This window comes from Ovis aries, chromosome 17 (genome assembly GCF_016772045.2).
Source record: "Ovis aries strain OAR_USU_Benz2616 breed Rambouillet chromosome 17, ARS-UI_Ramb_v3.0, whole genome shotgun sequence".
NCBI lineage: Eukaryota > Metazoa > Chordata > Mammalia > Artiodactyla > Bovidae > Ovis > Ovis aries.
In genome coordinates, this window is record NC_056070.1 from 29,804,517 (window position 1) to 29,831,691 (window position 27,175).

Here is a 27,175-nt window from a genome sequence, read left to right on the forward strand (position 1 = left end):
TCTTTTGATTCATACAATAAACTTTTGTTCACTCAACAAATATTACTGAGTACCTAATACATTCCAAGTACTATTTAGACACGTTTGTAAACTCAAAAGGGAACAAACCCACTCTGTTACCTAGTCTCACGATCTTGGTATTTTCCTTCCTAGTCCATTATCTTTACTGTTGCCAGAATAATTATTCTGAGAAGCAAATTAGGTCATTTCATATTTCTGCTTAAAAATTTTCAGGTTTTTCCCCATTGCCTCTAGGAGAGGCATAGGCTCTTTATCATGGCATATAATACTCTCCTATTTTGCTCAAGTTTTGCTTCTATTGTCATTCTCCATTTCAATCTTGGTGCCCCAAATAGCAACCTACTTGTTATTTCTATTTTCTGTTGCTCTTGTTTTCTTGCATCATATCTTTTCATATGCTTTTTCCTGTATCTAAAAGTCCCTTTCCCTCATCTTTTTACACCCAACTAGACTCATATCATTCCTTTAAAATCCAGCACAAATGCTGAGTACTTTCTCTGGGAATGTGTAGCATTCTTCAAACATCTTCTGCCAACAGAATTAATCATTAATCAATTATTTTTTGTGCCACCTCTGCATTTTTATCCATTTATTTTTAGATTTGTTAAATTAAAATTTATTTTCTTATACATCTTCCATTAAATGCTAGCAGTAAATCTCAGTGCTTCTCTGAAAGCAAGGGCCGCAATCTATATATGTACACCGGGATCTACAATTGTGCCTAGGAAAAAGTATATCCCCATCCAATGACTGAAAAACTTAACTGAATTGTGTTAATGGTATTTTTCTGTATGGTAAGATGATACACAATCTCAGGGGTTAAAAGTAGGAGCATACACTGAAAAATATGGTAAAGCCAGTGCCCTTGTAAAAGAAATATTCAAAGATATAGGAGCAGTAACAACCCAGAAATAGTAAGCTTCCTAGCATATAGATTATGGCTTCTAAATTCTACTTTCCACTGATTAGTCTCTTTAAAAAAAAAAGTCGGAAGCACAAAGTATTATAAAAGCCTAGGAAATCTTGAGCCAGAAAGCAATGAAGTTAAAAATGAAAATATTAGCATGGTTCATGGAGACATAGCAGCAAACTTTAGGAGACACTGCCAGTCAAAACAATGACTGAACTGGCCTAAGAACATCAAATAAACAGACTCCATGAGTTCATAATGGTTACTTTAAAATTTAATCAAATTTCTAGGCTGCTATGGCACCAACTCATTATTCTGAAAATGATCAATAGAATACAAGGAAAGAAGAAAGAATTTAACCTGTCTTTTTTGTAAATTGAATTCCAGAGTAAATAAAGAATTAATTAAAAGAAAAAATTCTTCCTTACAGAATTCTAGGTTAAGAAACACAAAAGGAATAACAAAATTAGAAGATGACTATATTGCAACTCTAGTGAAATAGAGGATCAGGAAAATATTCATCAATATCTGCTAAAATCATTGGTAAAATGCTGAGGAGAGATTTAACGACCCATGAAAGAAATAATTGCTATACTAACTTCTGTAAAAGGAAAAACTTCGGCTTTGAGAACACCACTTTGAAGAGAATAAAAAGACAAGCCACAGAATGTCAAACAGTATTTGTAAAACACACATATGATAAAGGACTATTATCCAAGATATACAAAGGACCGTCAAAATTCAACAACAATAACAACAAAAACCTGATTAGAAAATGGACCAAAGACCTAACAGAAGCCTTACCAAAGAAGATATATAGATGGCAAAAAGCACACGGAGATACTCCACATCAGATATCATCAGGGAACTGCAAAGTAAGACAACAATGAGATTCTGCAACACATCTATTAGACTGGCCAAAATCCAGAACACCAACAACACTAACAAATGCTGATGAGAATATGAAGTAACAGCAATTCTCATTCATGGTGGTACTGTAGAAATGAAAAATGGTACAGCCACTCTGGAAGACAGTTTGGAAGTTTCTTACAAAACTAAACATATTCTTACATACCATGAAGCAGTCACCCTCCTTGGTATTTACCCAAAGGAGCTGAAAACTTACATCCACACAAAAATCTGCACATGGATATTTAAAGCAGTATTATTTATAACTGCCCAAACTTGGAAGCAACCAGATGTCCTTCAGTAGGTAAATGGATAAATAAACTGTCATATACCCAGACAATGGATAGTTATTCAGTGAAATGGGCTATCAAACTATGAAAAGACACAAAGGAACCTTAAATGCATATTACCAAGTGAGGGGATTCAATCTGAAAAGGCTACACACTGCAAAATTCCAATTATTTGACCTTCTGGAGAAGGAAAACTATGGAGATGATAAAAAAAAACCAACAACAAACAGTTGTTTCTAGGGGCTGGTAGCAGAGATGAATAGGTAGAACCCAGAGCAAGTTTTTAGGGCTGTGAAAATGCTATATATGACACTATAATGATGACTACATTTCATTATACATTTATCCAAATCAACAGAATATACAACACCAAGAGTAAATGCTGGGACTTCCCTGGTGGTCCAGTGGTTAAGAATCCTCATACCAATGCAGGGGACACGGGTTTGATATCTGATCTGGGAAGATTCCACATGTCACAGAGCAACTAAACCCAGGAGCTACAACTACTGAGCCCACATGCTGCAACTACCGAAGCCTAGGGCCCATGCTCTGCAACAAGAGAAGCCACCGTAATGAGAAGCCCTCATACAACAACTACAGTAGGCCCCACTCACTGCAAATACAGAAAGTTCACACACAGCAACAAAGAGCCAGAACAGCCAAAAATAAATTAAAAACTTTTTTTAAAAGAATAAGAAAAACAGAAACTAAAAAAAAAAAAAAAAGTAAATGCTAATGTATCTATGGACTTCTGCTGATTATGATGTGTGAATGTAGGCTCATCAGTAGTAACAAATGTACCACTCTGATGTGGGCTATTGCTCTGAGGAGGCAACCTCTTTCACCAGATGGGTAATAGCAAGCAAGCTAGGGTCAGGGTATAAACGTGAAATCTCTGTACTCTCCTCTAAATTTTGCCATCAGCCTAAAACTGCTCTAGCAGCAAAAGCCTTGGGGAAAAAAAAAATTAAGGGAAACTTGATGATGAATAGATCTGGCTGATAACATCTAAACTCAGTGATAACATCAGTAAACATGCTCAGGTGCTTCAGTCCTGTCCAACTCTCTCAAAGAGAGAGTCCAAATATCATGGACTATAGCCCTCCAGGTTCCTCTGTCCATGGCATTCTCCAGACGAGAATACCGAAGTAGGTTGTCATTTCCTTCTCCAGGGGATCTTCCCGATTCAGGGGATTGAACCTGAGTCTCCTGTGTCTCCTGCATTATAGGCTGATTTTTCACGGCTGAGCCACAAGGGGAAGCCCAAGATAAGTACATGGGAGTTCATCAACAGTTCTCTCTGCTTTTATTTTTATCTGAACATTTTCATATTAAAAAGTTAAAGTTTTATTTCACTTTTACATTGATTTTATTCCAAGTTGAATTCGGCCTGAATTCGACCCATCACCAAGAGCAGATATACCAATTTTATGAAGATTAAGATCTATAGAGTACTTTTTGTTATCTCAAAAGAAACATTTAACAAAATTTGTATAGTGTATCATTTACCAATTTATAATATTTTGACAAAAAAATTACCAAAAACAGTTAAGAAAATTGCAAGTACATAAAATATATTCAGTATAAAAATTATATTACTAGAAATATAACTAGTTAGGAGATAAGAATATATTAAAAAGTATTTTTTTATAAAATACAAAGATGACATACAAATATCATTTAGATATTATAACTTCTTTTTAATTAAAATCATGGGCCATCTCTTATATGTGAATGTTCAAAATAGCATTTTTCATAATAGCCAAAAGTGGAAAAAAAACACAAATATACATCTATTTAATGGATAAACAAAATGAAATATGTCCATACTACAGAACACTACACCTTACAAAAAGGAGAGAAGTACTAACATAAGCAACAACATGGATTAATGTCAAAAATATTATATTAGTTGAAAGAAGCCAGACACATTGACTACAAATCATATATCCCATTTATATGAAATTTCTAGGAAATGCAAAAACATAAAGACAGAAAGCAGATCATTGGTTATATCAGACTGAAATTGAGTGCTGACATTGACTGCAAATGATTGTGAGGTAACTTTTAGCATGACACAATTTAACAATAATTATGGGGGACTTCCAACCCCAGGGAATATGGTGGCTAAGACTTCATATTCCTAATCACGGGGCCTGGGTTTGATACCTGGTCAGGGAACTAGATCCCATGTGCTGCAACTAAGACCCAGCACAGTCAAATAAATTTTTAAAAACAGAAACAAAACAACTAAATTATGGCACTGGTATACAAATATACAAATTTACTGACATTAATCACACTATACACTTCAAGTGAGTTAATTTTGTGGAAATTATACCTCAAAAAAGCTTTAAAACACAGAAGACCAGGCCATCTACTCTTTGGGAATATCAATTGTGATTGTCTACCATACAGTTTCTGCTAAAAGTTTATCAGAGAAGACTGATATTCCAAGGATTAGGCTAAAATACTATTTTCAAAGTGTAGTCCCAACCAGTGGGAATAGGAAGAGAACTATAATTAGAAGTGGAGACTGAAGATGTGACTAAATTGCTGTAATCTCATAAGAAAGTGGTTCCTTAAGATAAGATCTACTTATTCCTAATGAAGACGCTATGAAGAATGTTGAAATGACAACAAAGAATTTAGAATACTGTATAAACTTAGTTGATACAGCAGTTGCAGAGTTTGAGAGGACTGACTCCCAATTTTGAAAGATCTACTGTGGGTAAAATGCTATCAAACAGCATTAAATGTCACAGAGAAATTGTTCATGAAAGGAAGAGTCAACCAATTCAGTGGACTTGATAGTTCTCTTATTTTAAGAAACTGCCACAGCCACCCCAACTTTCAGCAACCACAACCCTGATCAGTCAACAGCCATCAACACTGAGGCGAGGCCCTCCACCAGGAAAAGGACTATTATAACTTACTGAAGACTCTGATGATGGTTATCATATTTTTTAAGCAATAAAATACTTTTAAACTAAGATATGCTCATTTTTATTTTAGACATAATGCTATTGCACACTTAATAGACCACAGTATAGTATACACATACTGTATACAGACTGTAAAACCAAAATTTCTTGTGACTTGCTTCATTGTGGTATTTTACTTTATTATGGTGGTCTGGAACCAAATCCATAATATCTCTGAGGTATTCCTGTATCTCTAAAGACCCTAGAAACATTGAAAGAATAAAAAAGGAATATTACTAAAAACACCTCCCAAAACAGACAAACTCTTTAATATATAAACTACAAAAGTTCACTCAAGAAAACCTAGATTACCTAAATAGGCCCATGTCTCTTAAAAAAATTAATTAATAGTTAGAAACATTCCAACAATTTCAGACCCAGATGACTTCACTGGCAAATTCTACCACTTCTATAAGGAATCAACAATAACAACTGTATACAAACTCTTCCAAAACACAGAAGAGGAGGGTATATTTAGTAACTCATTTATGAGGCAGTATTCCCTGATACCAAAATCAAGCAAAGATAATCCAAGAAAAACCAATATTCTTCATTCCTCTAAAAAAAAAAAAAAAAAAGCAAATGGAATCTAACAGTGTATAAAAAGGGTAATATGTCGCAGTCAAATAAAGTTTATCCTGGGCTCATTATTTGAAAATAATTCAATGCAATTCACAATATAAATAAGCTAATTAAAACAAAACATGTAATCATTTCAAAAGATCCAGAAAAAATACCCCCCCATCCAAAATCAGCATCCATTCATGATTAAAAACTCTCAGGAGAATAGCACTGAAACATGTATATTACCATATGTGAAACAGATCACCAGTCCAAGTTCGATGCATGAAACAGGGCACTCAAAGCCAGTGTACTGGGACAATCCAAAGGGATGGGATGGGGAAGAGGTGGGGGGCGGTTCAGGATGGGGGACACGTACACCCATAGTGATCCATGTCAACGTATGGTAAAAACCACCACAATATTGTAAAGTAACTAGCCTCCAATTAAATAAAAATTTTTTAAAAACTCTCAGTACGCTGGAAATAAAATCTATAACTAACATCATACTTAATGGTGAAAGACTGAATGCTTTCCTCCTAAAATCAGAAACAATGCAAGGATGTCTTATAACTTCAATTCAACATCATGTTGGAGTTCCCAATCAATGTAATAAGACAATAAATGAAAATATATAAAAATAAGAAATGAACTGCAGCTATTCACAGACAACATGACTATGCAGAAATCGATCAATGTAAAATATATCAAAGAATCTACAGAAAAAGCTACTAGAACTATTACTGGTAAGTTTATCAATATCACAGGATACAAAACTGTATTAGTCAGGATTCTCCAGAGTAAAGGAACCAGTAGGATAGAAAAGAAGATTTAGTATGAGGAACTGGCTTACAAGACTATGGAGGATGAGAAATCCCACAATCTGTCATCTATAAGCTGGAAACTTAGAAAGGCCAGTGGTGTAACTCAGCTCTGAGTCCAAAGGCCTGAGACCTAGGGAACTCAATGATATAAATACCAGCCCAAGATGAGATGAGACGTTCGTCTATGGGGTTGCACAGAGTCAGACACGACTGAAGCGACCCAGCAGCAACAGCAGCTCAATGAGACAGCAAAAAAGGAGCAAATTCTTCCTTCCTCCACATTTTTGTTCAGACCTTCAATGGGTTCGATGATGTCCACTGATACTGAGGATGACAATCTATCATGCCCAACAATTCAGATACTTATCTCATGTAGAAAAAGCATCACAAAGACACCCAGAAGCAATGTCTAACCAGACATCTGGGTATCCTCTGATTCAGTTAAGCTGACACTTAAAATTAACACCACAAAGAATAATATGAAAAATATCTATCCTATTTCTATATAATAGCAATAAACAATGGATAATAAAAATTTTAAAGCACCATTTATAGCGATACCAAAATCATAATATACTTAGGGACATAGGCAATAAAATGTGTACAAAATACAACAAAAACTATAAAACACTGAAGAACAAACAAATACTTAAAAGGAGAAGTATATCATGTTCATAGACTGGAAGATTCAATACTGTTAAAATTTTATAATTCTTCCTAGACTGTAGATTCAATGCAATTCCAATCAAAATACTATATGGAGTTTTTATAGACATAGATAAGCTATTTTTTTTAATAAAAATAGCTTAATAGGTAAGCTACTTTTATAATCTATGTGAAAATGCAAGGAAACTAGAATAGTCAAAATATTTTGGAAATAAAAAGAGAAAAAAGGTGGATGGCACATATTGATTTTTAAGATTACAGTTATAAGGACTTCCTTGGTGGTCCAATGGTTAAGAATTTATCTTCCTATGTAGGGGATGTGGATTCAATCCCTGGTCAAGGAATTAAGATCCCACATGCCACAGAGCAACTAAGTCAATGCACTGAAACTTTAGAGCCTGTGCACTGCAACCAGAAAAACCCCCTTGCACTGCAACAAAGACCCAATTCAACCAAAAAAAAGAAGTTCTGCTCTTCAAAAGGCACTCTTTTTTTGGCCACATCACGCAGTTTTTACAGGATCACAGTTCTCCAACCAGAGATTAAACCAGGCCACAACAGAGAAAGTCCTGGATTCTAACCACTAGACCACCAAGGAACTCCCAATAGGCATTCTTAAGAAATGAAAAGAAAATCTTTAGATTGGGGGAAGATATGTGCAAATTATATAGGTAATAGACTTGGATTAGAATAAAGAACTCTGAAAGCTCAGCAAGGAAACAACTAAAAGAAAAAAAACAAATCTCAAAACACTTGAGCAATCACTTCACCAAATATATACCAATAGCAAAAAAAAAAAAAAAAAAAATGCTCAGCACTGTTAGTCATAATGAGACACTGCTGCTGAGTAGCTTCAGTCGTGTCCGACTCTGTGCGACCCCAGAGATAACTGCCCACCAGGCTCCCCCGTCCCTGGGATTCTCCAGGCACGAACACTGGAGTGGGTTGCCATTTCCTTCTCCAATTCATCAAAGTGAAAAGTGAAAGCGAAGTCGTTCAGTCATGTCTGACTCCTATCGACCCCATGGACTGCAGCCTTCCAGGCTCCTCCGTCCATGGGATTTGCCAGGCAAGAGTACTGGAGTGGGTTGCTACTACATACCTAATAAAAGGCAAAAATATCTTAAAACTTTGCAGTACCAAGTGCTGGTGAAGACATGGAGCAATGGGAACCCTCATACATTACTGGTGGGATGCAAAATGACATAGCCACTTTGGAAAACAATTAGACAGTTTCTTATAAAGTTAAAAACACTTACCACAAGACCCAGCAATCCCACTCCAAGTATTTACCCAACTGACATGAAAACTTATTGTCTTACCAAAACCTATTAAGCAACTATTTATAGCATCTTTATTCACAATCACCAAAAATTAAAAACAACCCACACGTTCTTCAACTAATGGTAAATTGCTTACATCCATGTGATGGAATATTACTTACCAATTAAAAAGGACACATAAAATATGGTGAATCTCAAATGCATTACAGTAAACAAAAGCCAGACACAAAGGGTTACACTCTATACAATTCCATTTATATGATATTCCGGTAAAGGCAAAATTATAGGAGTAGAAAACAAAAAACAGGCTGCCAAAGGCTAGGCATAGGGTTGGCTACAAAGAGACATAGGAGAATTTGAGCAGAGTAATTTAGCAGCAGCAGCAACAGAACTGTGCTGTAATTTGAGTAGGTGGTAATTGCAAGACTATGTATTTGTTAAAATTCCCAAATCTGTTTATGCAAAAAGTGAAATTTACTGAGTATAAATGATATCTTATCTTTTAAAAAAAGAAATAAAAAAGACAATTCTGGATCCCTGTAAAGTGGAATGAAAGGAAGGAGACAGATTAGGAGTTATTATAATTAACCAATGTAAAATGATGGTAGCTTTTGTGAGAGTGATAGAAGTAGTGAAGATGAGAAGTGGTTAGGTTCTGGGTATATTTTAAAGGATAATGGAAATAATCTGCCAAGGAATAAGAAATAAGAGGTTGAAAAAGAAAGAGATCAAAAATAATATCAAGATTTTTTTTCCCCCTGTACAACTAGAAAGATACAGTTAACATATCATAGAGATGTGGAAGTCTGGGAGAATTCCTTGGAAAGGGGTGAGAATTAAGACTTCGAATTTTCACCATATGCAGTTTGAAATGTTTATAAAATATCCAAGTGAAACTGTTGATACACAGTTATTTATTCAGAATACAGGATGGAGTCTATACATATAAATTTGATACTCATTAGTATAAGGATGCCATTTAAAAACATGAAACTAAATACTATTACTTGCAGAGTTACTGAGAATCAGAAAGAAGAAATTTGAAGATTAAGTGCTAAAGCATCCAAAGCCTGGGGAAATGGGAAAGAAGCAGCAAATAAAAGACTCCTTGAAGTTGAATGAGAACTAAGCAAACAGTGTCTAGGAAGAAGAATATTTCAAGACAAAGAATGATTGATCCATTGCTGTCAGGGAAGATGATGATTGACTTGACCCATCTTAAACACAAAGATCTCTAAAGGCACTAGCTAAAGCTGATTTGGGGTGTGAGGGCCGGAAGTGTGTTCGGATCAGGTCTAGAGGATAAAAAGGAAGATAGATATTAACGACAGTGAAAACAAAATACTTTTTTTTTTCACCTCAAATTCTATTTTTTAAAGCAACAGCAATTTTTTTAATTACTATCAGTGTTTTACAGCATTTCCCATCCTTTCACCTTTTAATCTTTGTGTATACTTATGACACACAAACAGCATAGAGCTGAATATCCTTTAAATCCAACCCATAACTGTCTTTCTAACTGAAAGTTAATCTAGTCAACATTTCTTAGCAATATATTGGATTGATTTCTGTCTTCTTAATTTGTGCTTAATTTTATTTTTGTTCATATTTTTAAAAATTGGAGATTATAGCACATGAAGGTTTATACACACATACACACACACAGACTTTAAAATACAGTTGATTTAGAAATGAAAATGAGAACAAGAAACTAAGTAAGGAAAAAATTCAAGCTTTCCAAAAACACAGGATTAAAAAAAAAATCTTTTGGTAAATATCTGAGACTTTACTCAAAGAGCATAATCATTTTATGTGGGTACCAGGTTGGTACGCAGAAACCCACCAAGGCCGAAACATAAATTTCAGATGCAGGCAAACCATTTGCAGACTCTCCAGAGAGAATTCCATCCATTTCTCAGGAATTAAACACTGTATATATATTAAACACTATATATATATTGTGCATGAAGCACAAGCTGGAATCAAGATTGCCAGGCATACAGCATAGTGACTCAACATATTTATGGATTTTATTCCATTTAAAATTATTACAAAACAGTGGCTATATTCCTATGTATTGTACATTATAATGTATAATGTAGCTTATCAATTTTATACATAGCAGTATGTTTTTCCTAGGGATTTCCCTATGGCTCAGATGGTAAGTAATCTGCCTGCAATGCAGGAGACCCGGGTTCAATCCCTGGGTCAACAAAGAGATTATTGAGAAATATCAATAACCTCAGATATGCAGATGACACCACCCTTATGGCAGAAAGTGAAGAAGAATGAAAGAGCCTCTTGATGAAAGTGAAAGAAATGACTTAAAACTCAACATTCAGAAAACTAAGATCATGGCATCCAGTCCCATGACTTCATAGCATATAGATGGGGAAACAATGGAAACAGTGACAGACTTTATTTTGGGGGGCTCCAAAATCACTGCAGATGGTGACTGTAGCCATGAAACTAAAAGACACTTGCTCCTTGGAAGAAAAGCTATGACTAACCTAGACAGCATATTAAAAAGCAGAGACATTACTTTGCCAACAAAGGTCCGTCTAGTCAAAGCTATGGTTTGTCCAGTAGTCAATGTATGGATGTGAGAGTTGGACTATAAAGAAAGCTGAGTGCCGAACAATTGATGCTTTTGAACTGTAGTGTTGGAGAAGACTCTTGAGAGTCCCTTGGACTGCAAGGAGATCCAACCAGTCCATCCTAAAGGAAATCAGTTCTGAATATTCATTGAAAGGACTGATGTTGAAGTTGAAACTCCAATACTTTGGCCACCTGATGTGAAGAACTGACTCACTGGGAAAGATCCTGATGCTGGGAAAGATTGAACGTGGGAGAAGGGGATGACAGAGGATGAGATGGTTGGATGGCATCACCGACTCAATGGACATGAGTTTGAATAGGCTCCAGGGGTTGGTGATGGACAGGGAAGCCAGGTATGCTGCAGTTCATGGGGTTGCAGAGTCGGACACGACTGAGCGACTGAACTGAAACACTATATTAAATTTTTTAAATTAATTACCCTTGCTCTTTATGGTTTCTACAAGCTATCCATGTATCCATGAATTTTATGTAAGACAGCGCTAAATTTAGTGAACTGATTTTTTACATCCTCTACTTTTAAGATTAAACCATCACAAATAGCTTTAGATCTTTTATTTCCCACTACTGCATATTTTTCCTTTATGTGAATATACCACAGAGGAGAGTGAAAAAGTTGGCTTAAAGCTCAACATTCAGAAAACGAAGATCATGGCATCTGGTCCCATCACTTCATGGCAAACAGATGGGGAAACAGTAGAAACAGTGTCAGACTTTATTTTTTTGGGCTCCAAAATCACTGCAGATGGTGACTGCAGCCATGAAATTAAAAGACACTTACTCCTTGGAAGAAAAGTTATGACTAACCTAGATAGCATATTCAAAAGCAGAGACATTACTTTGCCAACAAAGGTCCGTTTAGTCAAGGCTCTGGTTTTTCCTGTGGTCATGTATGGATGTGAGAGTTGGACTGTGAAGAAAGCTGAGTGCCGAAGAATCGATGCTTTTGAACTGTGGTGTTGGAGAAGACTCTTGAGAGTCCCTTGGACTGCAAGGAGATCCAACCAGTCCATTCTGAAGGAGATCAGCCCTGGGTGTTCTTTGGAAGGAATGATGCTGAAGCTGAAACTCCAGTACTTTGGCCACCTCATGCGAAGAGTTGACTCACTGGAAAAGACTTTGATGCTGGGAGGAATTGGGGGCAGGAGGAAAAGGGGATGACAGAGCATGAGACGGCTCGATGGCATCACTGACTTGATGGACATGAGTCTGAGTGAACTCTGGGAGATGGTGATGGACAGGGAGGCCTGGCATGCTGCGATTCATGGGGTCGCAAAGAGTCGGACATGACTGAGCGACTGAACTGAACTGAACTGAACTGAACTGAAAATGAGTAACATGAAGAGCGGCAGATATGATGCAATTCAAACTGCATGTGAGAGAATATTTACTTTTGGCAATGGAAGATACTGATGGTTGACTAGATCACTGTCTTTAAAAGGGCTCCATTTTCAAATGAATCACATGTATTTTTGTAGCTGTGAACCATATCCTCTAGGCTTCTTTCCTTTTGAAAGTAAAGTGTTATATTTTTTCCCTTTGCACAGAGCAATACATTTGCCCAGTTAACAATAAAAATTACTGATACTATCAGGGGATCAGAGGGTAATCTATAGTTTATTCCAAGACTTTACATATTTCTTTAATAGTTCTCAGAGGATATAGTCCAAGGTGCCAAACCAAACAAAGATGCTAACATGAAACCTTTGTTTATTTAAAATGTGGTCACTTCTAAACAGACATTTCTCTAAAGAAGACATATATACAACTAATAAACACATGAAAAGCTGCTCAACATTGCTTAACATTAGAGAAATGCAAATCAAAACTACAATGAGCTATTGTCTCACACCAGTCAGAATGGCCATCATCAAAAAATCTACAGACAATAAATGTTGGAGAGGGTGTGGAGAAAAGGGAACCCTCCTGCACTGTGGTGGGAATGTAAATTGATACAGGCACTGTGGAGAACAGTATGGAGATTCCTTAACGATGAATAAAACTACCATAAGACCCAGCAATCCCACTCCTAGGCATATACCCTGAGGAAACCATACTTGAAAAAGACACATGTACCCCAGTGTTCACTGCAGCACTATTTACAATAGCTAAGGACATGGAAGCAACCTAGATGTCCATTGACAGATGAATGAATAAAGAAGTTGTGGTGCACATACACGTAAGAGTATACTGGAATCTTATTCAGCTATAAAAAGGAACGAATTTGAGTCAGTTCTAATGAGGTGGATGAACCTAGAGCCTATTATACAGAGTGAAGTGAAAGAGAAAGACAAATATGGTATATTAATGCATATATACGGAATCTAGAAAGATGGTACTGATGATCCTACTGCAGAGCAGCAAGGGAGATGCAGACATAAAGGACAGACTTTTGGATACAGTGGGGGAAGGAGAGAGTGGGATGATTTGAGAGAGTAGCATTGAAACACATGCATTACCATATGTAACAATAGACAGCCAGTGGGAATTTGCTGTATGATGCAGACAACCCAAAGTCAGTGCGCTGTGACAACCTTAGAGGGGTGGGATGGGGAAAAAAGGTGGGAGGGAGGGGACATATGTATACCTATGGCTAATTCATGTTGACATATGGCAGAAAGTATCACAATATTGTAAAGTAATTATTATGCAATTAAAAATAAAATGAAAACATGGTCATTTCTTTAACCATGAAAAAAATACACATGCTAACTCTGACTTCAATAATCACTTTAAATGACTTTGAGTCACTGAATTTTAAAACTGCATTGTATAGCATAGCATAATTTATATAAAGTTAAAAGTCGATCCCAGGAATTTAAATAAATAAAAATAAATAAAATATACCTCATGGGACTTTAATTCTATGATGTAGGGAGGGGCATAAATTGTTAATTTTAAGGTATTCAAATTAAACAAAATGAAAAATCTTATAATTACTCTGAAGATCCCTAGTGGAATACCCTAAGAACATTTTTAAAGTTTAAAAGTATAAAGTTTTAAACAGTTCAAATTTTAAATGTTTAAAGAACTTTAAAACAACTAAGCTTTTAGTATTTACAGTAATATTATTGTTATTCTTAAATTATTATAGGACAAACAATTCTGTTACTGTGCATAGGAATATTTTTTATGTAAGTAAAAAGCAGTACAAATATAAAATTTAATAAAACCTTTAATATTAAATGTGAACAAAAATTATTAACATAAAATCATAATGTAATTTTCCTTAAAAAAATTTCCAAGCTCTTTCAGTGGAAAAGGCCTAGAAACAATAAGCAACTCAGTAGCAACTAGAATACTGACAAAACTTAATTAACATCAGGCCAGCTGGCAAATAAGACAGTTAAGAATCCAACTCCATTATCACAAAACAAAGCAATGAAAGGTAGATAAAGTCAATAAATTGATAAACAGCACAAGTTATCAACAAGATGAGAGTATAATTCATCTAATACATGTAAGAGATCATCAGTTCAGTTCAGTTCAGTCGCTCAGTCGTGTCCGACTCTTTGCGACCGCATGAATCGCAGCAGACCAGGCCTCCCTGTCCATCACCAACTCCCGGAGTTCACTCAGCCTCACGTCCATCGAGTCAGTGATGCCATCCAGCCATCTCATCCTCTGTCATCCCCTTCTCCTCCTGCCCCCAGTCCCTCCCAGCATCAGGGTCTTTTCCAGTGAGTCAACTCTTCACATGAGGTGGCCAAAGTACTGGAGTTTCAGCTTCAGCATCATACCCTCCAAAGAAATCCCAGGGCTGATCTCCTTCAGAATGGACTGGTTGGATCTCCTTGCAGTCCAAGGGATTCTCAAGAGTCTTCTCCAACACCACAGTTCAAAAGCGTCAATTCCTCAGCATTCAGCCTTCTTCACAGTCCAACTCTCACATCCATACATGACCACAGGAAAAACCATAGCCTTGACTAGATGGACCTTAGTCAGCAAAGTAATGTCTCTGCTTTTGAATATGCTATCTAGGTTGGTCATAACTTTTCTTCCAAGGAGTAAGAGTCTTTTAATTTCATGTGTGCAGTCACCATCTGCAGTGATTTTGGAGCCCAAAAAAAAATAAAGTCTGACACTGTTTCCCCATCTATTTCCCATGAAGTGATGGGACTGGATGCCATGATATTCGTTTTCTGTATGTTGAGCTTTAAGCCAACTTTTTCACTCTCCTCTTTCACTTTCATCAAGAGGCTTTTTAGTTCCTCTTCACTTTCTGCCATAGGGTGGTGCCATCTGCATATCTGAGGTTATTGATATTTCTCCTGGCAATCTTGATTCCAGCTTGTGTTTCTTCCAGTCCAGCGTTTCTCATGATGTACTCTGCATATAAGTTAAATAAGCAGGGTGACAATATACAGCCTTGACGTACTCTTTTTCCTATTTGGAACCAGTCTGTTGTTCCATGTCCTGTTCTAACTGTTGCTTCCTGACCTGCATACAGATTTCTCAAGAGGCAGGTCAGGTGGTCTGGTATTCCCATCTCTTTCAGAATTTTCCACAGTTTCTTGTGATCCACACAGTCAAAGGCTTTGGCATAGTCAATAAAGCAGAAATATATGTTTTTCTGGAACTCTCTTGCTTCTTCCATGATCCAGAGGATGTCGGCAATTTGATCTCTGGTTCCTCTGCCTTTTCTAAAACCAGCTTGAACATCAGGAAGTTCACGGTTCACGTATTGCTGAAGCCTGGCTTGGAGAATTTTGAGCATTACTTTACTAGCATGTGAGATGAGTGCAATTGTGCAGGAGTTTGAGCATTCTTTGGCATTTGGGATTGGAATGAAAACTGACCTTTTCCAGTCCTGTGGCCAGTGCCGAGTTTTCCAAATTTGCTGGCATATTGAGTGCAGCACTTTCACAGCATCATCTTTCAGGATTTGAAACAGCTCAACTGGAATTCCATCACCTCCACTAGCTTTGTTCATAGTGATGTTTTCTAAGGCCCACTTGACTTCACATTCCAGGATGTCTGGCTCTAGATGAGTGATCATACCATCGTGATTATCTGGGTCATGAAGATCTTTTTTGTACAGTTCTTAGTGATATTTTAATCAAAGTATAGCTGATGGACATTATATAAGTTGGAGATGTACAATATAGTGATTCACAATTTTTATAAAGATAATACTCCATTTATAATTATAAATAATATTGGCTATATTCCCCATATTATACACTATACCCTTGTAGCCTATATCACACATAATAGTTTGTATCTCTTAATCCTCTAACCTCATAATCTCCCCCATTCCTTCTCCCCACTGGAAACCGCTAGTCTGTATCTGTGAGTCTGTTTCTTGTTTTGTTATAATTCACTAGTTTGTTGTATTTTTTAGATTTCACATATAAGAAATATCATAGAGTATTTGTCTTTGTCTGATTTATTTCATGTAGTATAATGCCCTCCAGGTCTATCCATGTTCCTGCAAATCACAAAACTCTGTTCTTTTTTTTTATGGTCATCCTAAAGGATTACAGTCCTGGGTGTTCATCGAAAGGACTGATGTCAAGGCTGAAACTCCAATACTTTGGCCACCTGATGCGAAGAGCTGACTCATTGGAAAAGACCCTGATGCTGGAAAAGATTGAGGGCAGGAGGAGAAGGGGACGACAGAGGATGAGATGGCTGGATGACATCATTGACTCGATGGACATGGGTGTGGGTGAACTCTGGAAGTTGGTGATGGACAGGGAGGGAGGCCTGGCGTGCTGAGGTTCATGGGGTCGGAGTCAGACACGACTGAGCGATTGAACTGAACTGAACTGAGTATATCTATACGTACCATACCTTCTTTATTTATTCATCTGTTGATGGACACTTAGGTTGCTATAGATTTGTAGTATAGTCTTAATTAGGGATTCTGATTCTTCCAACTGTTATTCTTTCTCAAGATTGCTTTGAGTCTTGAAAAAAATCATTTGGCACCTTTCGTGCTTCCAATTTATTCTAGCCCTGTGACAAATGTCATTGGCATTTTTTTGCAGGGGGGTGGGGCCCTGCACTTGGTCTTCATTGCTGTGGATGGGCTTTGTCTAGTTGTGAAGGTTGGGGGCTAATACTCTCCAGTTGTGGTGTGTGCGTGTGTCATTGTGGTGGCTTCTTTTGTTGTGGAGCACTGGCTCTAAGATGCGAGGGCTTCGGGAGCTGTGGCTCATGGGCTCAGAAGTTGCAGCTTGTGGATTCCAGAGATTCCATGCAGTGGCTTAGTTGCCCCACAGCATGTGGAATCTTCCTGGACCAGGGATCAAAACCTGTGTTCCCTGCATTGGCAGGCAGATTCTTTACCACTGGAATACCATGGAAGTTTGTCATTGGGACTTCATTGAATCTGTTCATTGTCTTGGATAGTATGTTCACTTTAACAATATTAATTCTTCCAGTCCAAGAACATGGTATATCTCTCCATCTGTCTCTGTCATCTTCAATTTCTTTCATCAGTTTCTGACAGTTTTCCAAGTATAGGTCTTTCACCTCTGTAGGCAGGTTTATTCACAGGTATTTTATTATTTTTAATGTAATTATAAATGGGATGGTTGCCTTAATTTCTCTTTCTGATACTTCCTTGATAGTATGCAACTGGTATCTATATATATATATTAATTTTGTATCCTGCAACTCTACCAAATTTATTGATGAATGAATAGTTTTGATCATAGTGATAATTTTTAAATTATTATTAATTATTAAATTTAAAATTTTAAAATCACAACCGAAAAGACTCCTCATTGCTCACCAAAGAAAGATGTAGACAACCAGCTCATTACTTTGGAAACAGTAAACAAAAACAAAGAATTAAGCATTTATTCCTTTTCCTGTTAGGACTCTATCTCAGGATAAACAGTCAGTTAATGGAAATTCTCTTTACAGACGTAATCTACTAAATTAAGAAAGAATTATGAAAACAGAGTTATCACTATTTTGAAGCCCCATGTGAACCAAAAGCTACAAGCAATGACTGTCAATAGCTAACACCAACACAAAGAAAGAATCAAGCATTATGTGCCTCATGGTGTAGTTTTCAAAACAATATATGACATATTCTTACAGAAATGTGAGCCTCAGTCTGTTCAAGCCTCTGTATCAAAATCACAATTAAAGAAAATTCAGGACGAGAAAACGGCTGGATGACCATGGGGATGCAATCAGCAAAATCTAGAATGTAAGATACTATACAGGGCAAACAATCTAGTTTCTACAACAATAAAGTTCAAGGGGGAAAAAAAAAAAACCAGTATGAACCTATATAACTAAAAGAGACATATCAACATATTGCAATGTTTGGAACTTTTAAGGATCCTGATTTTTTTTTTAAAGTGAGGAATGAGAAAATCTGAACACCAACTAGATATTTCATATTAAGGAATTTTACTAACAATTTTAGTATGATAATGGTACTGGGTTATTTATGTGTTAAAATAGATGTCCTTTTTAATAACATATATAAAAATATTTACAAATAAAAAATATGAATAATATAATTAGGAATTTGCTTCAAAATAATTCAATGGGAAGTAAAGAGAATGAGTGGAGTCAAGATGAAATAAAATTGGCTACAAGATGATTAAGTAGCTAATGCATAGGTAGATAATGGGTAATGGTATTTCATTATACAATTTGCTCTATTTTTACATATGTCTGAAGTTTTCCAAATTAAAAGTTTTTCTTTAATCTGCCTTCCAGAAAAACTATAATAAAATCAGTTACACTTGTCTGAAAATATCAGATTCAATTTATGAATCTCCCAAATGTATTTCCACTTTCACACAAAGCTAAGGCTTTAAAGCAAAAGAATTATACTGATGGTATATTTTAAGAAATCAACAAGTCAGTGAAAATTTTTCCTTATTTTGCGAAGAAAAGGATTCCTAGCAAACTTAAAATCAAGAAAGACACATAAAGAACCAACCAATTCAGCTTACTTTTTACGCAAGCATTTGAGTTTGAGCATGATCTAGTAATATAATAGACAACTCCTGGTTCACCTGTGTCATTGATTGCCTGCCTGTTTACCAAGAGTAAGATGGAATTTCAACTATGTCCACTTACTACATGGCTGTCTTACCAAATTTACAATCTGTATTTTTTAAGGCTTTAAAATGTTTTGAAGTTCATCAAAGGATATATAAAAGCTGAGTTTTAAAATTCTAGCCTTTTATCAGACATCTAAACATTTTCCACAAATAACAAAGCAGCAAACTTTAAAAACAATTTAGAACTGCTTTAATATTATTTAGACACTTACAGAAAATCAGACTTACATACCTTGCCTGGACTGTGAAGCTGCTACAGGAACTTCTTGGTTTGGCTCAAAAGGAAGCTCAGGTGTTAGGTTTTCAAACTGCTCTTTACTAATGAGATTTAGCTTCTTAAAGTTCTCAACTTCTTGCTAAAGTAGAATGGAGGAATCTAATTACTAAACTGGCTAAGAGAGTAACCAACAGACAATAATTGATACCAATCTCAAAAAAATGAGTTTTAAAAACCGGAATTGATTGCAACAGAATAAAAAAAGATGTTCCAATAAAGAATCCAGCATTATACTTAAAAATAATTAATATTCAGAGTCTAAAGGTGGCATCAAGAACCCTAAAATGTTATAAACATTTTATAATTAAAACATATTATAAGAACATACATTCTTATCATTAATTACTTATCGAGCATTGGGACACAAGACCATTAAGGTATTATCGAGGTTACAAAGTAATCTAATACACATTTCCTATCCTTAAGGAATTTACCAGTTAGATGGAGAGAAAGAAATGTACAAATAAAAATAATATTAGACAGTATCTGAAAAGTGTAATATTTGGTATAAGAATTAAGATCATAAGGGAGGCATCACAGAGGAGATGAGACAAAAGAAGCTCCTTAAATGAGAATTTAGAGAAAGGGAAAAGAATCCTAAATTAAGTACTATGAGCACAGATGAGAAGCTTGGAATAAAGGGTCATTTATTAGAAGACAATTCAATAAATGAGAGAATTTATTTAGAACTAGTGGCAAAAAGCCCTGATAAGGAAGTTGGAGAAATGCAACCCACTCCTGTACTCTTGCCTGGAAAATTCCATGGACGGAGGAGCCTGATGGGCTGCAGTCCATGGGGTCACTAAGAGTCAGACACGACTGAGCGACTTCCCTTTCATCACTTTTTCCTTTCATGCACTGGAGAAGGAAATGGCAACACATTGCCTTGAGAATCCCAGGGACAGGGGAGCCTGGTGGGCTGCCATCTATGGGGTCGCACAGAGTCAGACATGACTGAAGCGACAGCAGCAGCAGCAGTAGACATTTAATACTAGTCCAAGAAGTTTCTACCTCATTTTCTAATAGGGGAAACATATGATGGAAGATAAATCTAGATCGATCTGAAGATTCATTTCCAAACCCCTTTTATAAACTTAGCAGCAAGGATGCCGAGTAGGTCTATGTTGTTAGCTCTAAGGAAGAATGGGCCCATCCATGTCCCTGGGCCCCCTTCTAATTTCTGTTACATAATTACTTAGATTTTCCTTGCCCTGAACTACAAATATGCAAAACATTACAAAGGTAAAGGCCATTCTCTACTGGAAGGTCATTTGGCCATAGTGCATGAAGACTATCCAAGCCTGGCCTAAGCCATGGGGGGAGGGGGGAAGAGTTTGAGGGGCTGCTTACATTGTATTACGTCTAGTTATTTCCCCCAATAAACCCTATATCATGTCTACATTACTCAGTGCTAATATGTCCATAACCTTAAAATTTACAGCGTAACATCTAAAAAGAATGGACACAGGTAAAAGACAAAGTTATTTGTCTGATGAATCAAATTAAACAACATAATTCCAAAATAGTTGTGACATCTTGCTCTTAACAGCTAACCAAACAACCTTTTCCTTCTGTCTTCAAATATGAATAGCTACTTGCCAGTTCACACCATTTATGAGATCCAATTAGCCTTTCAAAATAGGATCTATCTTTTTTCCATGAAAATGTCTTAAATGATTACTTCCCAATATTACATACCAAAATTACTTCCCAAAAGTCTTCAATAAACTCTTCAAGCTAATTCAGTCATTACTCTTCACTGGCCCTTCTCTTGCTATAGAACTTGCTATTAGCAGTTCTCACTTCAGTCAACATTTATTGTATGCTTCTCACATGCCAAAAATGAATAAACAGTTCTATTCTGACAAGAACACAAATTATATGTTTGTTTTGTTTTTAATTTTTAAAATTAACTAAGGTATAACACAGCCAAATTTATATATACATATACACATTACTGAGAACATAAATCATAAGTTTATATCTCAATGAGGGGTCAAAAGTGAATGAACCTGTGGGACCACCATTTGGGTAAAGATATAACTAAGCACTGCAGATGGTGACTGCAGCCATGAAATTAAAAGACGCTTACTCCTTGGAAGAAAAGTCATGACCAACCTAGATAGCATATTAAAAAGCAGAGACATTACTTTGCCAACAAAGGTCCATCTAGTCAAGGCTATGGTTTTTCCAGTGGTCATGTATGGATGTGAGAGTTGGACTGTGAAGAAAGCTGAGCGCCAAAGAATTGATGCTTTTGAACTGTGGTATTGGAGAAGACTCTTGAGAGTCCCTTGGACTGCAAGGAGATCCAACCAGTCCATTCTGAAGATCAGCCCTGGGATTTCTTTGGAGGGAATGATGCTGAAGCTGAAACTCCAGTACTTTGGACACCTCATGTGAAGAGTTGACTCAATGGAAAAGACTCTGATACTGGGAGGGATTGGGGGCAGGAGGAGAAGGGGACGAGAGAGGATGAGATGGCTGCATGGCATCATTGACTCGATGGACATGAGTCTAAGTGAACTCCAGGGCTTGGTGATGGACAGGGAGGCCTGGTGTGCTGCAATTCATGGGGTTGCAGAGTCGGACACGAATGAGCAACTGAACTGAACTGAACTGATAACTAAGCACCCTAGAAGTACCCTTCATGCACCTTTCTATTACTACCCTCTTTCTTCCTAAAGATAGCCAACACTCTGACTTTAATTCTACAGATTCATTTGCCTGTCTTTCAATTTTATAAAAAAGTAATAAAATGGTTTCTTTTACACGAAAATATCTTTATGAGATTCATTTATAGTTTGTGACCCTACACCAGAGATCAGCAAACTACAGCCCCTAAAAGCCAAGTTTGTTTTTGTTAAGTAGTTTTATTGGAACACAACCACACCTATTTGTTCATATACTGCATATGGCTGGCTCCAGTGCTACAATTGCAGAAAAAGCTTGTCCATCCCTGTAATGATCAAACCATGATTTTTAAAAAATCCATTCCACTGTTGATGAGCATTCAGGTCCTTTTCAGACTACAGTCATTATAAAAAATGTTACCATAACTGTTTTTACAGAACACTTACTTTGGTCAACAGATATATTTTTTCCCTCTTTTAAAAAAATTCTTATAGGCATATAGTTGATTTACAATGTTGTATTACTTTCAGGTGTACAGTAAATGAATCAGTTATACATATAGTCACTTTTTTAAGATCCTTTTCCCATTTAGGTCATTATAGAGTATTGAGTAGAGTTTCCTATGCTATACAGCAGGTTATTATTAGTCATCTGTTTTATATATAGTAGTCTATATATATCAGTCCCAGTCTCCCAGTTTATCTCTCCCTCTGCTCTATCCCCTGGTAACCATAAGTTTGTTTTCTATATCTGGAACTCTTAAAGTATAGGTTTCTTTCTTTTCTCTCTCCTTTTTGGCTGCATAACAAGGCATGCAGGATCTTAGTTCCCAGATCAGGGATCAAATCCATGCCTCCTGCAGCAGAAGTGTGGAGTCTTAACCTCTGGACCACCAGGTTAGTCCCTTTCTCTCTTTTTCTTTTAAACTGAAGTATAATTGACATTTATTTTGTAATTGTGAAAGCTGGACCATAAAGAAGGCAGAGCACCAAACTGATGCCTTCAAACTGTGGTGCTGGAGAAGACTCCTGAGAGTCCCCTAGGCTGCAAGGAGATCAAACCAGTCAATCTTAAAGGAAATCTACCCTGAATACTCATTAGGAGGACTGATGCTAAAACTGAAGCTCCAGTATTTTGGTCACCTGATGCGAATGACTGACTCATTGGAAAAGTCCCTGATGCTGGGAATGATTGAGGCCAGAAAGAGAAGAAGGCATCAGAGGATGAGATGGCTGGATGGCATCAACGATGCAATGGACATGAACTTGGGCAAACTTTGGAAGATGATGCAGGATAGGGAGGTCTGGCATGCTACAGTCCATGGGGTTGCAAGGAGTTGGACACAACTGGGCGATTGAACAATAATAATTGATATATAATATTCTATATTATAAGGGCTATCCCCAGGGGCTCAACAGTAAAGAATCTGCCTGCAATGCAAGAGACTTGCAGGATACGCCAGTTCCATTCCTGGATTGGGAAGATCCCCTGGAGTAGGAAATGGCAACCCACTCCAGTATACTTGCATGGAGAACCCCATGGACAAAGGGGCCTGGTGGGCTAGAGTCCATGGGGTCACAAAGAGTCGGACACAACTGAGCAACTAAACAACAGTAAGAACAATTCTATGTGATAGGGGTACAACACAGTGGTGCACAATTTTTAAAGGTTATATTCCATTTATAGTTATTATAAAGCATTGGTTATATTCCTTGGATATGTACAACATACAAAGGATATGTACAAGCTACCAAGGATAAGGTAGCTTATCCTATACTCAATAGTTTGTACTTCTTACTAACCCACCTCTATATTGCCCATCTCTCCTTTCCTCTCATGCTGGTAACCACTAGTTTGTTCTCTATATCCATGAGAATGTTTCTTTTTTGTTATATTCTCTAGTTCACTGTTTTTTAGATTCCACATATAAAGGAGATCATTCTTCCTCTGACTTACTTCATTTAGCAAATGCTAAGTTCATCCATATTGCCACAAATGGCAAAATTTTGTTCTTTTTGTGGCTGAATAGTATTCCATTGTGTCTGTGTGTGCACATAAACACATATAAATACATACACTACATCTTTATCCACTCATCTGCTGATGCACATTTTGGATGCTTCTATATTTTGGCAATTGTAAATATTGCTGCTATGAACACTGGGGTGTGTGTATCTTGTTAAATTAAGTGTTTTTGTTGTTTTCTCAGATATACACCCAGGACTGGAATTGTCAGGTCACGTGGTGGTTCTACTTTTAGATTTTTGAGAAACCTCCATACTGCTTTGCACAGTGGCTGCACCAATATACATTCCAACCAACAGTGGAGGGTTCCCTTTTCTCCATACCCTCACCAACATTTGTTATTTGCGTTCTTTTGGATGAGCGTCATTTTGACAGATGTGAGGTGATATCCCACTGTGGTTTTGATTTGCATTTCCCCGATGATTAATCATGCTGAGCATCTTTTCATGTTCCTGTTGGCCACCTGTCCTCTTGGGAAAAATGTCTATTCAGTTCTTTGATCCATTTTTTAATCTTTTTTGTCTTTGTTTTCCATATTGAGTTGTATGAACTGTTTATACATGTTGGATACTAACTCTTTACTGGTCATATAATTTGCAAATTATGTCTCTCAGTCGGTAGGTTGTCATTCCCTTTTGTTGATGATTTCCTTTGCTGCGCAAAAAATTTTTAAGTTTAATTAGGTTCCATTTGTTTATTTTTGCTTTTATTCCCTTTATTTTAGGAGATAGACACCCCAAAAAATATCCCTGTGATTTATGACAGCAGACATGACATACATTTTTATTGAGTATTTACTAGGAGTGGAATTGCTAAATTAGGTGGTGCACTTCAATTTTGGTAGAAATTGGCAAATACGCTTTCATAGTAGTTGTGCCTATTTATATTCCAACTAGCAATATGTAAGTTCATATTGCTCTACATCCTCATCACCACTTGAGAGTGCCAGTTTTTTAAAATTTAGTCCTTTTGAAAAGGATGAAACTATGGATATAAACATTCTGAATGGACCTCAAGGGCATTATGATTGAAAAAAATGTCAATCTCAAAGGGGTAACATGCTATATGATTCCATTTATGTAACATTCTCAAAATGATAACACTGCAGAGATAGAGAACAGATTAGAGGCTACCAAGGATTAGGAATAGCAGAAGGGAGGCAGATGGGTGTAAGTTTAATAGCAGAAGGGAGATTTTTTTTTTTTTTTTTTGAACACAAGGGAGATCTTCATGCTGAAAAAACAATTCAGTGCCTTGACTTTGAGGGTAGTTATGTGAATCAACATGTGATAAAATGACACAGAACTACACATACATATTATCATTGTGATAATGAACATCAATTTCCTAGTTTTAATATTGTGCTTTAATTATGGTTTATCTAAGATATTAGATTTAATTATCTAAGATGATAACCTTTCAAGGTTATCTGGATGAAGCGTACAATGGACCTCTCTGAACTATTTTTCCAACTTCTTATGAATCTATAATTATCCCCCAAAACTTAAAAATTTAAATATTTAGCCACTCTGGTAGATATGTTATCTGACTGCGGTTTTAATTTGTATTTCTCTGATGACTAATAATGATGAAAACCTTTTTACAAGTTATTTGGATAGCTTTTTTTTTGTGGTAGGACTATTTAATTCTACTGCTCATTTTCCTATACAGTTGTCCCTCTCACTGACTTTTAAGAGTTCTTTACAAGATGTTGTAAATGGTTTTTCCCCTACTCTGAACCTTGCCTTTTCACTCTCTTATGGTGTCTTTTGTAAGAGACAAAAAGTTAAATGTAGTACATTTTATCAATTATTAGCATCATTGTGTTATATCCTGGTTAGTAAATCTTTCTGTACCAAAAGATCATGGAAATAGTATCTTAATCTTCAATTCTCACAAAGCCTGGAACATAACTGGCTATTAATGAATATTTGTTGAAAAAATAATAAATGCTATCCCTTTGGTTCAGCACTTCATTTCATCCCTGGATTACAATTAATGAATTGTAACTCATCCTCTGCCCTCCCCTACTCTGACCTAAACTAATGCCTCTGTGAGATTAAAACCTTATTAAACCACATTTTGATCATACTGCTTTTCTTTATAAGAAGTACAATCACTCCTTATTCTAAATTTCTACATAGCTTTTAAGACGCTTCACAATCTGCTCCCATCCTATCTACCCAAACAATCTTTAGCTTCAGTACATTAAAACAATATTGATATTTAACTTATAGAAATTTGATTTTACTTGTTCAACAACAAAAACTTTTTTCAAGTTATTATTTTTTAATGCAACAACCATTCTACTCAAAGAACATATGCATGCACTGGAGAACTTAAGCCCTAAAATGTTACCTCCCATAAAGAAAAACACAACAAAGGGATATATACATTTTAATAATGTCTTGACCATGAAAAGATAGAGTGTTCAGGGAATCCCCTGGTGGTTCAGCAGTTAGGATTCTGCACTTCCACTGCTGGGAGCCCTGGTTGGATCCTTGGTTGAGAAAATACTATAAGCCATGCAGTGCGGCCAAAAAAAGGATTAAAAGGTAAAGTGTCCATCCAAACAACTATAGTTTCACTGAGCACCATCACCATGTTTTTTTTAAAAAGTTGAGAACCATAGAGAAACACTAACTAAATCTAAATATCAGCTCTTAGGAAAAAGATGACCATGAACAGAAAGAGCCACCAACTTAGAATCTTCATAAATTTGCTCCAGTGCTTCCAACAGTGAAACACTTGAGTGTTATATAAATATGATTCTGCTACATTATCATACACATAATAACTTTACATATGCATATTATGATATGACGTTGTGCTTAAACCCATATACATACTTTATAACTGGTTAAATGGAATTTTACGAGTATTTTGGCCATACTCAATTTTCAACTTAAAAAGGACTCTAGAACCAATTCCCAAATAATTTTTGACTTCACTGCATTAGAGAAGACAGTTATGTCTTCTTAGACCAATCAATCAAAAGGTTGAGCAACTTTTCTTTTCTTTACTCAAGAAAGTCATTTAAAAATTACAAACTATATCTTCCTTTTTTTAAATCTCCCATTTAATTTATTTTTTAATATAAATTTATTTATTTTAATTGGAGACTAATTACTTTACA

At 36.2% G+C, this 27,175-nt stretch overlaps 1 protein-coding gene across 3 annotated transcripts in view; it reads right to left on the reverse strand.

Annotated features, from left to right (window-relative positions):
* LARP1B (La ribonucleoprotein 1B) overlaps positions 1-27,175 on the reverse strand; it is a 126,210-nt gene that overhangs the window by 34,744 nt on the left and 64,291 nt on the right. For 2 of the 3 annotated variants that reach the window (XM_027956279.3, XM_027956280.3), the window contains exon 12: positions 19,336-19,459. The exons of the other annotated variant lie outside the window; for it this stretch is intronic. In XM_027956279.3, the coding sequence (XP_027812080.2) occupies positions 19,336-19,459 (124 nt within the window). The remainder of the gene's footprint in view (positions 1-19,335; positions 19,460-27,175) is intronic. 3 annotated transcript variants of the gene reach the window in all.